The 13,384-nt window shown below is 55.1% G+C and overlaps 2 protein-coding genes across 2 annotated transcripts in view; one reads left to right on the top strand and one right to left on the bottom strand.

Moving 5' to 3' along the window:
- BAZ1B (bromodomain adjacent to zinc finger domain 1B) overlaps positions 1-3,887 on the top strand; it is a 29,746-nt gene extending 25,859 nt beyond the window's left edge. Inside the window, exons 18-19 of the mRNA XM_081889739.1 lie at positions 676-779; positions 2,073-3,887. Coding sequence (XP_081745865.1) covers positions 676-779; positions 2,073-2,442 — 474 coding nt within the window. The 3' untranslated portion in view covers positions 2,443-3,887. The remainder of the gene's footprint in view (positions 1-675; positions 780-2,072) is intronic.
- A 147-nt stretch (positions 3,888-4,034) lies between these two features.
- Positions 4,035-13,137, bottom strand: FZD9 (frizzled class receptor 9). The gene is made up of 2 exons (XM_081889878.1): positions 7,547-13,137; positions 4,035-7,314 (listed from the first exon to the last, which is right to left on the bottom strand). Exon 1 carries the CDS (start codon positions 13,023-13,025, stop codon positions 11,217-11,219), a length of 1,809 nt encoding a protein of 602 aa, XP_081746004.1. The 5' UTR covers positions 13,026-13,137; the 3' UTR covers positions 4,035-7,314; positions 7,547-11,216.
- Between the last annotated feature and the right edge of the window lie 247 nt (positions 13,138-13,384).

Genomic DNA, 13,384 nt, shown 5'->3' with positions numbered 1-13,384 from the left:
GCACTGGCCCTGCTGCCCCTCCAGTCCCTTGTTGAGTGTGGAGGGCTGACCTTGGACCTTACTCTCCTCACTCCAGCGCAGCAGGGCACTCAGCTGCTCTTTGGCATCCCAAATCTGGCCACCAGGTTCCTTCCACAGCCTGCTGCGTCCCCTCCTGCTGCAGGCTGTGTGCTGCTGGGCGGGTCACGGTTTCCCTCCTCACTGATCCCTTTGGCTGCTTTTGAAGCTCTTTGAAGACGCCTGCTGCCCCCTGGGGAGGAGTGGGGCTGCCTGGAAAGCGATCCGGCTGGCTCTCCTCTGGGCAGGGCTCCTGAAATCCAAGCTGGCGGCTTGTAGGGGTGGGGGGCACGTTCCTTGGCTGCCCCATCAAAGCTCTGGCAGCCGCCCCGTTTGTTTGGGGCTTTATTGCTGGTGGGCCTTGGAAGTCCTGAGTGTCGCTTTGTACCATGATCTTGGCTGTCCCTGCCCACCTGCTCTCCCTTGGGAGGCTTCGCTGAGCTGCTCTTCCCCACAGGCACACCTGCTCTTCCCAGTCGGGGCCGCTTGGCGTGTGCCCTGCAGCATGTGCTGGCCCCCTTGGCTTCCAGGGGTGTGTGCTGGGCTAGATGGGGAGGGAGAAGGTTTATTCTGGGCAGCCTCAGGGGAGCTCTCTCACCTCCTCCTGTCTTCTCCCAGATTTACCCAACAAAGAAGATATCTCGCCGGCAGAACCTGGAGCTGCAGAAGTGCGAAGAAATCCTCAACAAGCTTGTCAAGTATCGCTTCAGCTGGCCTTTCAGGTGAGGCCCCAGGAGGGAAAGGCCCCTTGCTGAGCCCCACACAGAACCTACCCCACATCCTGCCAGGCTCCCACTCTGCCCCCTTGAATCTGTGTTCCAGCTGTTTCACTTGGAGTCACTCTGGAAGGGCCCTCCTGCCATCCATTCCTTCCATTCAGGAGGGCGGCGTTGACTGACGCACAGTGACATGGCACCTTCCGGGTTAGTGACACAGTGTGTCCAACACTGGGGTTAGTACCTAGCCCTTGTGGCTGGGAACAACTGGCAGCCTTCCTCCACAAACTTGCCTAGTTCTCTCTTAAAGCTGCCCAAGTTGGTGGCTATTGCTGTGTCTTGTGACAGTGATAAGTAGCGCTGCTTAAACAATGTGCTGTGTGAAGTCTTTTCTTTTGTCTGTCCAAATCTCCAAGCATTCAGCTCTTTTGGATGGCCCCGCTGAGCTCCAATATTGCATGAGTGGGAGAAAAACTCTTCACATTGCACATAATTTGATATATCTCTGCCTGGTCTCCAGCCTTTCTAAACCAAAAAGCTCCAAACGCTGGAGCCTTTCTTCATAGGGGAATTGCTGCATCTCCTTTACCAATTTGGTTGCTGGGTTTTGAACCTTTACATGCCCTATAGGTAAGGCAGGTAAAGGTCCAAAAACCAGCAACCAAACTAAGGCGAGTCAACCAGAATGGTCCACAATATTAAAAGTCCAGTTGCAACCCTCAGCTTGTACAGTGGCCTTGCGATACGGCCAATTGTATTTTCAGTTCCTTTCCTAATGATCCCCAAAATGGAATTCACCTTTTCCACACTCCACACTGGGTGTATACTGAAACACTGGAAGATATCACCTGCGCAAATTGGGTAGAAACAATTAAATGATCACTGAGTGGGTATCATGTGAAACAGAATAACTGGTGATCCGAGGGGAGTTCCTTTGTAATCCACACCCACCTCCCCAAAATTTCCTCAGCTGTGCCAACCCTTTCCTGCTTCCCCCCCACCAGGAGGCTACAAGTAACCAGCATTCTGTGCAGTGTTTTTTCACAGGTGCATGGAGATTCTTGGCTTTTTCAAAAGAAGAGTGAGGCTCATGGCCTAGTGGTGGGGGACGGGAGAGGAGAGGGTTCCTTTCTGTGCCTCTTGCGCCTTGATGGTGACTTTTTCAGGAAGTGTTAGTCTCTGACCACTTGGGCAGTAGAAACAGGGAGGAGTGGCAGGCGAGGGTCAGGCCAAGGCAGCCTTTGGGCTGATGCAGGTGCTGCCCTAACTGCCCACTAACCCTGTGTCCTTCCCTGGCAGGGAGCCGGTGACCACTGAGGAGGCGGAGGATTACTTTGAGGTGATCAGCAGCCCCATGGACTTCCAGACCATGCAAAGCAAGTGCTCGTGCGGCAGCTACCGCTCGGTGCAGGATTTCCTTTCTGACATCAAGCAGGTCTTTGCCAACGCCGAGCAGTACAACCAGAATGGCAGCCATGTCCTCTCTTGCCTGGAGAAGACGGAACAGTGCTTGATTGACATGATGCACAAACACCTCCCTGGCCACATGTACTCGCGACGGAAACACAAGCGGCCTCTGGCCCCACCCAGCCAAGGACTGGAGGAGGCGGATGGGGACAGCGACCCCGAGGCACTGGAGTACTCGAGGGGGCGGAAGAGGAAGAAATGAAGGGCCGCCCCCTCTCCACGTTCCGGACGGGATGCGGTTGGAGCCGGCTTTGCGCAGGCTGCGGCGAAGGGAGCTGGGAGGCGGCAGGGGCCACCTGGCTTTCCCTCAGCTCACTCTAGCTTAACTCTCAGCAACTTCCTGAAAGCATTTGATCAGCCCTCAACTGGGAAAGATGGCTTAGTAATTCCTCAGCAGCACAGGCAATTCTTGCAGGTTTTTAGAAGGCAGGAGGGCCAGGGGGATAAGTGGAGGGAGCCCCCTCTAGCCTGGGCACAGCAGGGGATGGGACGAGGGTCTCCTGAACCACAATGGTCACCTTCCTCTCCTCTGCGGTCCTGGCAGCCAGGGACAGGTCCAGGCTGCCATGCTCCACTTCGGATGCCCAACCCCATAGGCTGACGGATTGTCTTTCTTGACCAGCCCCCTTGAGCAGAAGAAGCAGCCGCCTTGGAGGGCGGGCAAGCACTTACTTTTCCAGAGTGACTCCCCCTTTCTTTCACCAGCATCTCTGTGCAGACCAGCTTTGGGGGTGCTTGTCTCTCTCCAGCCTCCTTATTTTGGATGCAGCAGAGGGAAAGTTGCTCTCCCCACCCTCCGGCCTCCCTTGCCCCAGGAGCAGAGTGTGATAAATCCTGCAGTTTGGCAGGAGGAACGCTGGTTCTTTGACTTTCAATCTTTATTTTTTTCTCTAGTTAAGATTCTTGTTTCCAGCAGTGACCTTGTACAAAACGCCTTGTAAGATACAGTCGTCTTTGCTCTGACATGTACTGTACAGTTTATATGAGGATGTGTTTGCTTTATATTCCTTCCTCCTGGCCCCCTCTATAAACCACTTGTTTTTTCTTAGATAAAGTAGCTGGGAGTTGGCCCAGGGAACCCATTGGGGTTGTACACTTCGTAGCTTCGTTCTTCCCTCTTTTCCTAGCCATACCCCATCCAGCCTGCCTCGTTCGTCTCCCCTTTCCTGATGTTGGAATCTGGATTGGGTCAAAGAAGGGTCTCCTTTGCACAATAATCACCCAGGTGGAGAGGCAGCTCTTTTCTGCCTTGGCCACCTCACAGTCTTCTGTTTTGACTTTCCTCCATTTCAAGCGACATTTATTTCCCCACAACCTTTGAATTCAAGGCTGTGGGATTGCAAACAAGGAATTCTCGCTCTCCCTGGCCACATTTTGCTTCTCCTGGGGCATGGGAGGATGTGGTGCTGAGGACTCCAGCCTGGGCTCTAGCACTGACAGACACACCTCTGGCGTCACTTGCAAGCTGCCCACTTTCTCCCCTTCAGTTTTTGTTCTATCAAGCCCTACCAACCCCATCCCTTTCCAACCTCTACACGATGAAACATTTTTGGACTACATTTTTTTAAAGAAAAGGTTGTTTGTTGGGGGAGGGGGGAATTCTGCTAAGGGCTGTACTTGTAATAAATTGGAAATATAAAAGCAAAACTTGTTTTTCTTCCTGCTTGTATTTACTGGTCTTTCTAGGGTCTGAGAAACTAAGCAAAATTAAATTTGGGGCCTGGCTGGAGAGGGTAAGGTGGTGGTGTCTTCACTCCAGCATCTCTTGATGAAGCCTGTGGCCTCTGCCTGCCTTCTCTTCTTCCTTGGCTGGGATGGTTCTAAGGAAAAGTTCTGCCTTGGGGGTGGGGAACCTGCTGTGTTCCCAACTCCCAGCGGTCAGGAATGAGGAAAGCTGGTAGGGCCCCAATTAGCTGCCTCTCTCCTAGCTGCAGTGAAGGGTTTTTGTGCAAACCCACCTTTCTCAAACCAGGAGTCTGGAGGGGGGCTCTCAATGGCAAAGCATAGACATGTGGCATTGGCAGGGTCACCTAGTTAAGGCAGCAATCACAACTAAATAATCCCTGGCAGATGGCCATCCAACCAGTGTGGAGCTTTGCTCGTTGGTCCCTGCGCCACAGGGCTGCCTGCTGCATCAAGGAGCTGCCTTTGGGTGGGCTACTGTTAAAGTTTGCATACAAAAGCACACAATGAACAGCTGTGTCCACAAATAGGTTGATTCAGAAGCATTGACTTAAGGCAGAAAGAAGCTATGCCTCCCACCCATCCCTTCATCACCTTGTCTTCACCCAGGCCAGAGACCACCAGGTCTTCCAAAAGCACCACTACTTCCAGGAATTGCCAGTGCAGCCCGGGACCCACCACCCAGGAGAGCCCTAAGAGAAGTTAGTGTGCCACTGGTGAAGAATTAAGCTTGATGGGTGAGGTGAGCAGCATGGGTGGAGCCTCATGATAGTGGAGGGTGGGGGGCGTTTAAGAGAGAAGCCACTTGGTGATAGCCCCATTTCTAGGTAGCAGACAGCTCCATCCCATTTTCATAATCCTCCCCTCCAGGAAGCCTGACTTCCCCAGAGGTGGGAGGGAAAGCCCCTGAAAGCTCCTCTGGTGGAAGCAAACAGTCTCCACCCGCAAACCATCTTCTCTCCAGGCTCTGATATCCAGCTGCTTTCATGGGGCTGTGAGAGGGAGGCGGGCAGAAAGAGAGCTTGTGCTTGCGGCTGCCAGAGTACAAATAGGCCATTTATGAGGGCCGATTGCAGAGGGATTGCAGACCACCCTTGCTTGGCTCCACATGTACACACCCCTCTTCTTCCTGGGCTGAGATACAAATACAGAATTGGTGCCTGCACTTCTGCCGGGATTACTTGGTATGAAATGAGGGACCTGATTCTTGGAATTTTGCTTAAATGCCTTCAGTGAGACCAGCAGCCTTGTAGGGTTGAGATTTATCAGCTTGAGCTTGAGCATCTGACCCTCAACCCATAACAGGGTGCTCTGTAGGTTGCAAGGCTTGGCTAGTGCCGTGCCTGAGCGTAGGAGCTGATGCCCAAGATCTGACCTCCCATTATACTGATTGGATTGCCCAGCCTCAGCCTCAAGCCACCACACAGCCGACCTGAAAACAACGCTCCACTTATATCACCAGCTGCCTGTAAATACGTGAAGCTCTTTAAACACTGGAAAAGTTACATCTTTGAATGCTAAACGTGATATTTAAAGAATCTGCCAGACCACAGTCCTTTTTTTTTTTTAAAAAAAAGGTTTATTCAATTAATTTATTGCTCATTACCAGTTAGCATCACTCCCTCATGGGGGCACGTGGCCCAGAGAAGGTAGCTGCCTATGTTGTTTGCAGCCTGGCTTCTTCACGCGAGCCACCTTACTTTTGGGTTAATTTAATCTTTGAAGCTGTCATGGGTGTTTGAATAAAGATATTGGCATGCCTATTAAAACATTAAAGCGATGTGATGTTTCTGTGTTTTCTGGGCTAGAAGGAACTTAGTGGTTTTAGTCTAGGGAAGCCAGACCCCCTGTCGGGAAAACTCCTCTGATTGCTTGGGGTCTATGGGATCAAGGCACTGCGGTCAAGTTGCGAGATCTGGCTCTTGAGGGGCTTGGGTTCAGTTCCTGCCTCTCCCATAGACGTATATAACTTCATTTCTGCAAAACGGGGAAAGTTGTGGCCTACATCACAGAGGTGTTTACAGGAACAATCAAAACTGTAAAGTGCTTTACATACAGAAGGACCCTAGAACTGGCTGCTGCTGCTGAGAAACAAGCACCTGTTGCGTTTTTCAAGAACAAACTGTTTCAAAATCCAAGCAATTGCTTTGCTTGCATGGATGGCTGGGCAGGGAGGATTACTTCATCTGATCTGAGCCAAAAGGGGCTTTGTGCTGCAGGCTGAGGGATCCGGCAACTGAGCCTCCTCCACAATTCAGAGATGGGCTTCGCCGCAGGTCTTTGAACTTTTGCTTCCAAGCCTACATTTCTCTGCAGCGAAAGAAGCCCCAATTTGTATAACTGGTCATATACATGCACAAGTGTGTTCATTTCTTCCTCTGCTTTGCTTGCAGCAGCAAAAATGTGGGGTGAGGGGTATGCAGAGTGAAAAAGTTGCCTGCAGCACCTCCTACCTCCCTTTTCCACGTGCTGAACTGCATACGGCTTGCTCCCAACTCCCTGAATTTGTAGCTTTGACATATTTTATTTCTAAGCAGGAGCTTCTTTCTGAGACGATCAAAGGAATCAAATGCAACCCAAGATCTGTGCCACCTAGCTTTGGCCACACGGTGGCCTGTCTAGCAAAATCAGAGTGCAACACTGACTGCATGTTCTGTGCCTGGAATTTCACCCCATTTTGCAGCACACCCACCCCAAAAAAACAGGCGTGGGAAAGAATTTTTCACGGAGATTAAAGATGTTTGAGAAGCCCCTCTTGTTTCAGTTCAGCCCTTGTCCAGCCATCTATCTAGATCAGTGGTTCTCAAAAGCCCCCAACCACTTGAAAATTGCTAAGGGTCTTGCTAGACCACTTATTGTTCTGCCTGTTGCAGCAAAATTCAAAATGCAATAGAACAAATAATAAAAATACAACTGAAAAGCCAAGTGAATATTCAGCACACTGGAAGAGCCATCTCTTGTCTTCAAACCACACATCCATAGACACACCACGGCCCACTGGTGGTCTGCGGACCACACTTTGGAAACCCCTGGTCTAGATAAGTCTCATATTTCAAGCAGAGGTCCTCTCTCTAGGAAAGTTATGCCCAAGCCTGGATTCACCACGTGAGCCCAGGAAACCACCTGACATAATTTACCACTACTTTGCAACCCATCGGCTAGAGAAGCCGATCTCAAAAAGACATTGTGCAATGAAGAAAGTTGTCTAGAGCGTCTTCTAATTGCCTCTGCCTTGCATCCTCATACTGAAGGGGTGACACAGCCCCCGTGAATCCTTTGCCCTCTGGTGCCACTTTTAATATTTATTAAAGAAATCAAGCCCTGCTCCCCACTACCCTGAAGAGCTGCTGACAATCAGTGTAAACAGAAAAAGGGTCAGCTTGTTAATTTACTAACTTTGGAACACTAAAGCAAGTCTCCTCGGCCGTGAAATTAAACTAATACAACACTCCAAAGTCTCAGGGGCTGATGGGATTTATAATCCAAATGGATGGGGTATAAATATTATTATTATTATTAAGAGGTTGAAGAGCACAAGGCAGAGCCAAGTGATTCTGGCTCCCTTGGGTGGCAAGAAATCCAACAGAACTACCCCACCCCGCTGTCACCATCACATCTGGGACCACTTGAGGGAAGAGGGACGTCTGGTTTTGCTGCCACAGTGCAAAGCATGAAAACCGAGAATGCAACACACATCCAGAGCATCTGTGCACATCCATTGTAGGGCGGGGGGAGGGAACACCCCTGTTGGAAGCCCATCTCCAGGTTGACACCATTAAAAACTCTCCTCACTGGCTTAGCAAGGAGTCACATGCCCGCTTGCAGCTGGCACCACTTGGGTGCCCTTCCTGGTGCTGCCCAGGACGGCCACTCTGCAGGTGTCACTAGCACTGCCCCCCTGCCTTAACTTTGCTCTTTCCTACCCAGAGCAGAAGGACGGGTGTCCCTCGGATGGCCTTGCCCCACAGTGCTGGTTGCCAGGTGTTGTGCCCCTGACCCAGGAAGAGAGCTGGGTATCCCAGTGGCATTTCCTACAGCTGGCAAAGGCAGGCATGTGTGAGCAACAGGCAGCACGAGAGCTCCTCTCTGGGGTTAAAAACCCTTGGCAGCCTGGCTCCGCATCAGGTTTTGCCAACCGGGTGCCTTCCAGATGTTTTGGACTACAGTTCCCATCAGCCCCAGGCAGCGCAGCTGTATTATAACCCCAGAGGCAGTAGCAGCCGCAACCCAAAAGAAACTGGAGGGCTCCAGGTTGTTGAAGGCTGCTCTGCGTAGCTCCTCTTCCCAGGAGACTGCCTCATCCAACCCCATTTGCACTTTACTCCAGTATACACTCCCAAACTGATGGGAAAGCTGTTAGCTTGAGACCACCTTCCGCAGGCAAGAAGATCAGGCACCTGGTTCATTCAGCACCCAGCAGGGAGAGGGGTCAGCAACAGGCAGCCCCTGGGCCAAATTGGGTGCCTGAAGGATACCAACTAGCCCTCCTCCCACCACCAGCATGGAGATGCGATTGTGCTAACACATGGGTGGGTAAACTAAGGCTTGGGGGCCAGATCCAGCCCAATCGCTTTCTAAATCCGGCCCGCAGACGGTCCGGAAATCAGCGTGTTTTTATATAAGTAGAACGCTCTTATTTAAAATGCATCTCTGGATTATTTATGGGGTATATGAATTCGTTCATTTCCCCCCCCCAAAAAAAAAAATATAGTCCAGCCCCACACAAAGACTGAGGGACAGTGGACAAATTTGCTGACCCGTGTGCTAACAAGACTTGAGGGTTTGGCATGATCCAGTACCTGCATCCAAGTGGTTTCAGCTGCCAGATCAGGCCCAGGTTCATCCAGGCCACTCAGAGGCTTACAAGCAGGACATGAGAAGAAGAACGTTCCTCTGCTGGTGCCTCCCAGCAACAGGCAATAGCCTGGCAGACTGCCTCTGCATCGGGAGGTTCTGCTTTCACACCCGGACCAGCAGCAGCCATGGCTAGCAAACCTCTTCTCTTCCATGAATTCGTCTATCCTCTTTTTCAAGCTAACTAAGCTGGTAACCATCACAGCAGGGGTGGTTTTTGTTTGCCTTCCAATAAATTTTACAGGGAACCCTGGCCTCTAGTACTATGGGAGAGGGAGGAAAAATCACTCCCTGCAGCCATTTCTCCTACTTGTACAAGGTCTTAGTCATGCAGACCAGAGCTTTCCAAACTGTGCAGCACGCGACATGTTAGTGTGTCGGCTGCAGTGTGTAGGTGTGTGGTGTGAACGCTCCTCCTGGGGTTGGAACGGTTTAACCTCCGGTTTGCTAGTAAAACCAAGTTTCTGTGTCGCAAAATGATGCATGTCTGAAAAGTGTGTCACCAACATGAAAAGTTTGGAAAGCTCTGATGTAGTAACACATGTTTCTGTACACACATGGCTGCCCAGCTCTCCTTTACCCCACCAGCTGGTGGCTAAGCATCCCTGGGCAAAGGAGTCTGGAGCCAGAATCAGCCTGGAAAGGTCCCATTCCCTCCAGTTCCATCACTCAAGGGGGCCGGAACCCCAATTTCTAGAGCCTTACCCTTGGGTGGAAGTTGGGGAACCCAAATTTATTATGGCAGATGGTTTTGCGGGCTTCCTCTGATGCAGGACGGCCCCCCCCCTCTCCTTTCCTCAGGCCTGCGGGTGCCCTTAGCAGCGCCAGAGAAGACTCTAGTGAGCTGGAGGCGCCAAGGCCAGTCACCTGGATGGGAGGGGAGCCAGGGTGGAAAGGATTATTCATCTGCAGGAAGGCCTGGCTCCAGGCGGGACTGGAGGGCGCCAAAACCAGCATTGGGAGCTGAGCTGCTGACCCAGGCAGCCCGGCAGAGCAAGGGGGCTTTGCTCAAAAGGCTGCCCTCCACCCCAGCCCCGCTGGCTGCTGCCAAATGATCCCTGCAACCCCCACCCCACCAGGCCCCCTGGCTCGCTCAGCAGCTGGCTTCTCCTTGGCTACCGGCCAGAGCCTCCCTGGGGAAGAAGGAGCTCCCTGCCCTCCTGCTGTGGTGAGAGGCAGGGATGGGGGCCTGGGGAGTGGAAGGGGGCTTTGGGTGGTGTTTCAGCAAGAAGGGGCCAAGCCCATCTGCAATGGCATGGCAGCCGGGTATGTGGGAAGTCACTGCTTCGCCACCGCAACCACAACCGGGCACTATATGGAGGTGGGGGCTGGCGACCCTCACTCTCCTAGCTTCCCTGGAGCTCTTAAGACATTTCACCAAGCCCAATGCCTCTGAAATGTCCTGGGCCAACGCAACACAGCTTCTCTGGATACCGGCTTCTCGGTTGGCAGAGAGCACCGGAGGCAGTCGCCTCTCCCCAAGCCCCTGGCAGCTGCCCCTTCCTGGATCTCAGCGGCAGAGGAGGCTGAAGGTCACAGCATGGGCAGGCGCTGGGGACTCCCGAGGGGGAGACAGGGAATGGGCTGCTGGGTGATGACTCGCACAGCCTTGGCACAGCCAGCTCAGCTTTGTCACTCTCCAGCCTGGCTAAAAATATTTTGACAGCCTCCCGTCCTTGGCTGCTCGAAACAACTTGTACAAGCTCCCCAACTGGGGAGGGGGGGTGCTGGGGTGGGGGGCAGGGAGGCCTCCCCAAGGCAGACCAGCCGTCTCCCTGCGCTGGTGGCAAGGCCTAAAGCTCAGGCCGGCTGTGAGAGGATTTGCCCCGCTGCTCTCCTTCTTGCAGACATCCAGGCTCCCCGCTCCCAAACTCTCTTCATCCCCCCACCTCCCCTCCATGCTGCGCTTGGAACAGCTGTTTCCAAAGCCTCCTGAATTCCTGCAAACAGCATCGACCTCAGTTGAAATAACACAGCCAGGTTTTATTGGGGATTCTTTCTTTCTTTCTCTCCCCCCCCCTCCCGCTTTTTCCATTTCTTTCAGCTAATGGATTTCTTCTTTTTTTAAAAAAAAAAAATCTAAAATAAATTACAGAATTAAATAAACTTGGACAAATGCTCTCTCCCATCTCGCCTCCAAAACGAAACACTGAAATAGTTTTGGCAACGGAGGTGTCCAACCCGCAAGGCTGGGAAGCATAGCTATATATATGATTGGGGTGGGGGGGGGTTGGAGGGAGGGAAGTGGGGGGGGGCGATTCCATGAGCTGCTCTCTTCAGCATAACAAAGTTGCTCCCCTGCCCTGCCCAGATGCCCACAAACAGCCACTCCTTCTGCCTCCCACCATCTCCCCCCACCAAGAGATTCTCGGGAGCTCCTTGCTCCTTGACCTGCTACAAACTATGTGCACGGCTGTTTCCTGGAGGCCCCAACCTGCCTCAGACGTGCGTCGGGTTGTCCAGGTAAGGGTCCGTCTTGGTCATGTGCAGCACCACAGCAGGCACCTTGTAGTGACAGTGGGTGCCCGTGCAAGTCACCCCGCTGCAGGGCTTCCCTCTAGTCCTGCCCCCCAGTTTCCGGTTGCAGAGGTTCTGCCAGGTCTGGAGGGTCTTGGAGCTCCACACCCAGACCCCACTGGTGATGCCCACCACCAGGGACATGAAGATCTTGAGCATGAAGATGGCCACAGTGGGCACGGAGGCCTCCAGGGTGCAGTCTAGGCTGCGGCGCCCGGGGAAAGGCAGGCACCCGTGCTCCAAGGCCCGGAGAGTCCAATACTCCACGTTGAGGCGCTCGTAGAAGTAGCAGACGATGACGCAGGTGGCCGGGACGGTGTAGAGGATGGAGAAGACACCAATCTTGACCATCAGCTTCTCCAGCTTCTCTGTGTTGGTGCCTCCCGTCTTCATGATCTTGCGGATGTGGAAGAGGGCGACGAAGCCGGTCAGGATGAAGGAGGTGCCCACTACCAGGTAGCAGGACAGCGGGATGAGGACAAAGCCCGTCAGGGCAGCCACGTCCAGGCTGGCCACGTAGCAGAGGCCCGTCAGCTCGTCCCCGGCCACCTTGCGCATGGTGAGGATGACGATGGTCTTCATGGCGGGGACCCCCCAGGCGGCCAGGTGGAAGTAGCTGCTGTGCGCCTCGATGGCCTCGTGGCCCCATTTCTTCCCCGCTGCCAGGAACCAGGTCAAGGTGAGCACCACCCACCAGAGGGAGGAGGCCATGCCGAAGTAATAGAGCAGGAGGAAGACCAGGGTGCAGCCCGTGCTCTCCAGACCCTCCTGGATGACGTAGAGCTGCCCCTCCTCACGGTCGCATGCAATGGCCTCTGCGCCGGCCACCGAGCGGATGAGGAAGGCCACCGAGTAGACGTTGTAGCACATGGAGAGGAAGATGATGGGCCGCTCCGGGTACTGGAAGCGCTGGGGCTCCAGCAGGAAAGTCAGCACTGTGAAGGCGGTGGAGGCGAAGCAGAGCGTGGCCCACACGGCCATCCAGATGAAGGCGAAGTCTTTGTCGCGACGCGCCCAGTACACGTCCACTCCCGGGGAGCAGCGCGGGGCGCACGACGCGCTCTTGGCCACGAACTGGAACTTGTCGCCGTTGGCGCACGGGCCTCCCGGAGCCGAGCCGGGCGGGCTGCCTGCCGGAGGGGGCCTGCCCTCGACGGCGGGCCGGGCCGGGCGAGGGGCCACCGGGAGCATGCCGGCTCCGCGCTGGGGCTCGGCGGTGGCGTTCTCGGGCGCCTCCATGCACAGGGCGTGCGGGTCGTGCTTGGTGGGCAGGCGGGCGCAGTCGAGCGCCTCGGGCCAGCCGAAGTGGAAGTGCGCCATGATGGGCGCGCAGCGCTGGCGCGCCTGCTCGCACATGGGCCGGCAGGCCGGGATGCTGCTGGACACCTGGTCGGTGCACATGGGCGCGTAGAGCGAGCACAGGAAGAAGAGCAGGTGGCCGTGGCAGCCGTAAGCCACCAGCGGCGCGAACTCGTGCAGCTTGAGCGCCGCCTCGCCCTGGTGCTCGTGCCCCAGCAGGTTCGGCATGCGCGTCAGGTTGTAGCCGATCCCCTGGCACATCGGGATCTCGATGGCCTGGCAGCGCCCCGAGCCGCGACCGCCGCCCAGCCGCTCCGACGCGTCGTACGCCCCGACGCCCGCGCCGCCCAGCAGCTCCAGGGCCCGGGCGCCCGGGGACGCCGCCACCAACATCGCCAGCAGGACCCGCAGCGGCAGCAGCAGCCCGGCCATGCCTCGCAGCGGCGATGACCACGACCACGGAGCCGGCCGCCGCTCCCGATCACCGCCACCGCATGGCGCGTCACCAGCTCCCCGTGCGCCCACACGGCCGGCGCTCCGCTCGTGGGCGCCTCCGCCGCGCCAGCAGCGCCGCTACACCCTCGGGAGGCGGGCCCGGCGCCGGCGGGACACACCCCGCGCGGGGCGGGGCGCGGGAGGAGGAGGAGGAGCGGGAGGCGGCAGCTGCTCGGGCAGCGCGCCTCCCGGGAAGCCCCGCGGGGCCGGCGCTCTGCACGGGCTCAGAGGCGCTGTCGGCTTCCTCAAGCCGGCTTGCACTCTGCTCTGCCCCTGCCGGCCCATGTTGTTTCTTC

This window comes from Podarcis melisellensis (genome assembly GCF_964234715.1).
Source record: "Podarcis melisellensis genome assembly, chromosome: 15".
NCBI classification, from domain to species: domain Eukaryota; kingdom Metazoa; phylum Chordata; class Lepidosauria; order Squamata; family Lacertidae; genus Podarcis; species Podarcis melisellensis.
Note: the sequence above shows the minus strand (reverse complement) of the source record. Positions and strands in the feature narration are given on the sequence as shown.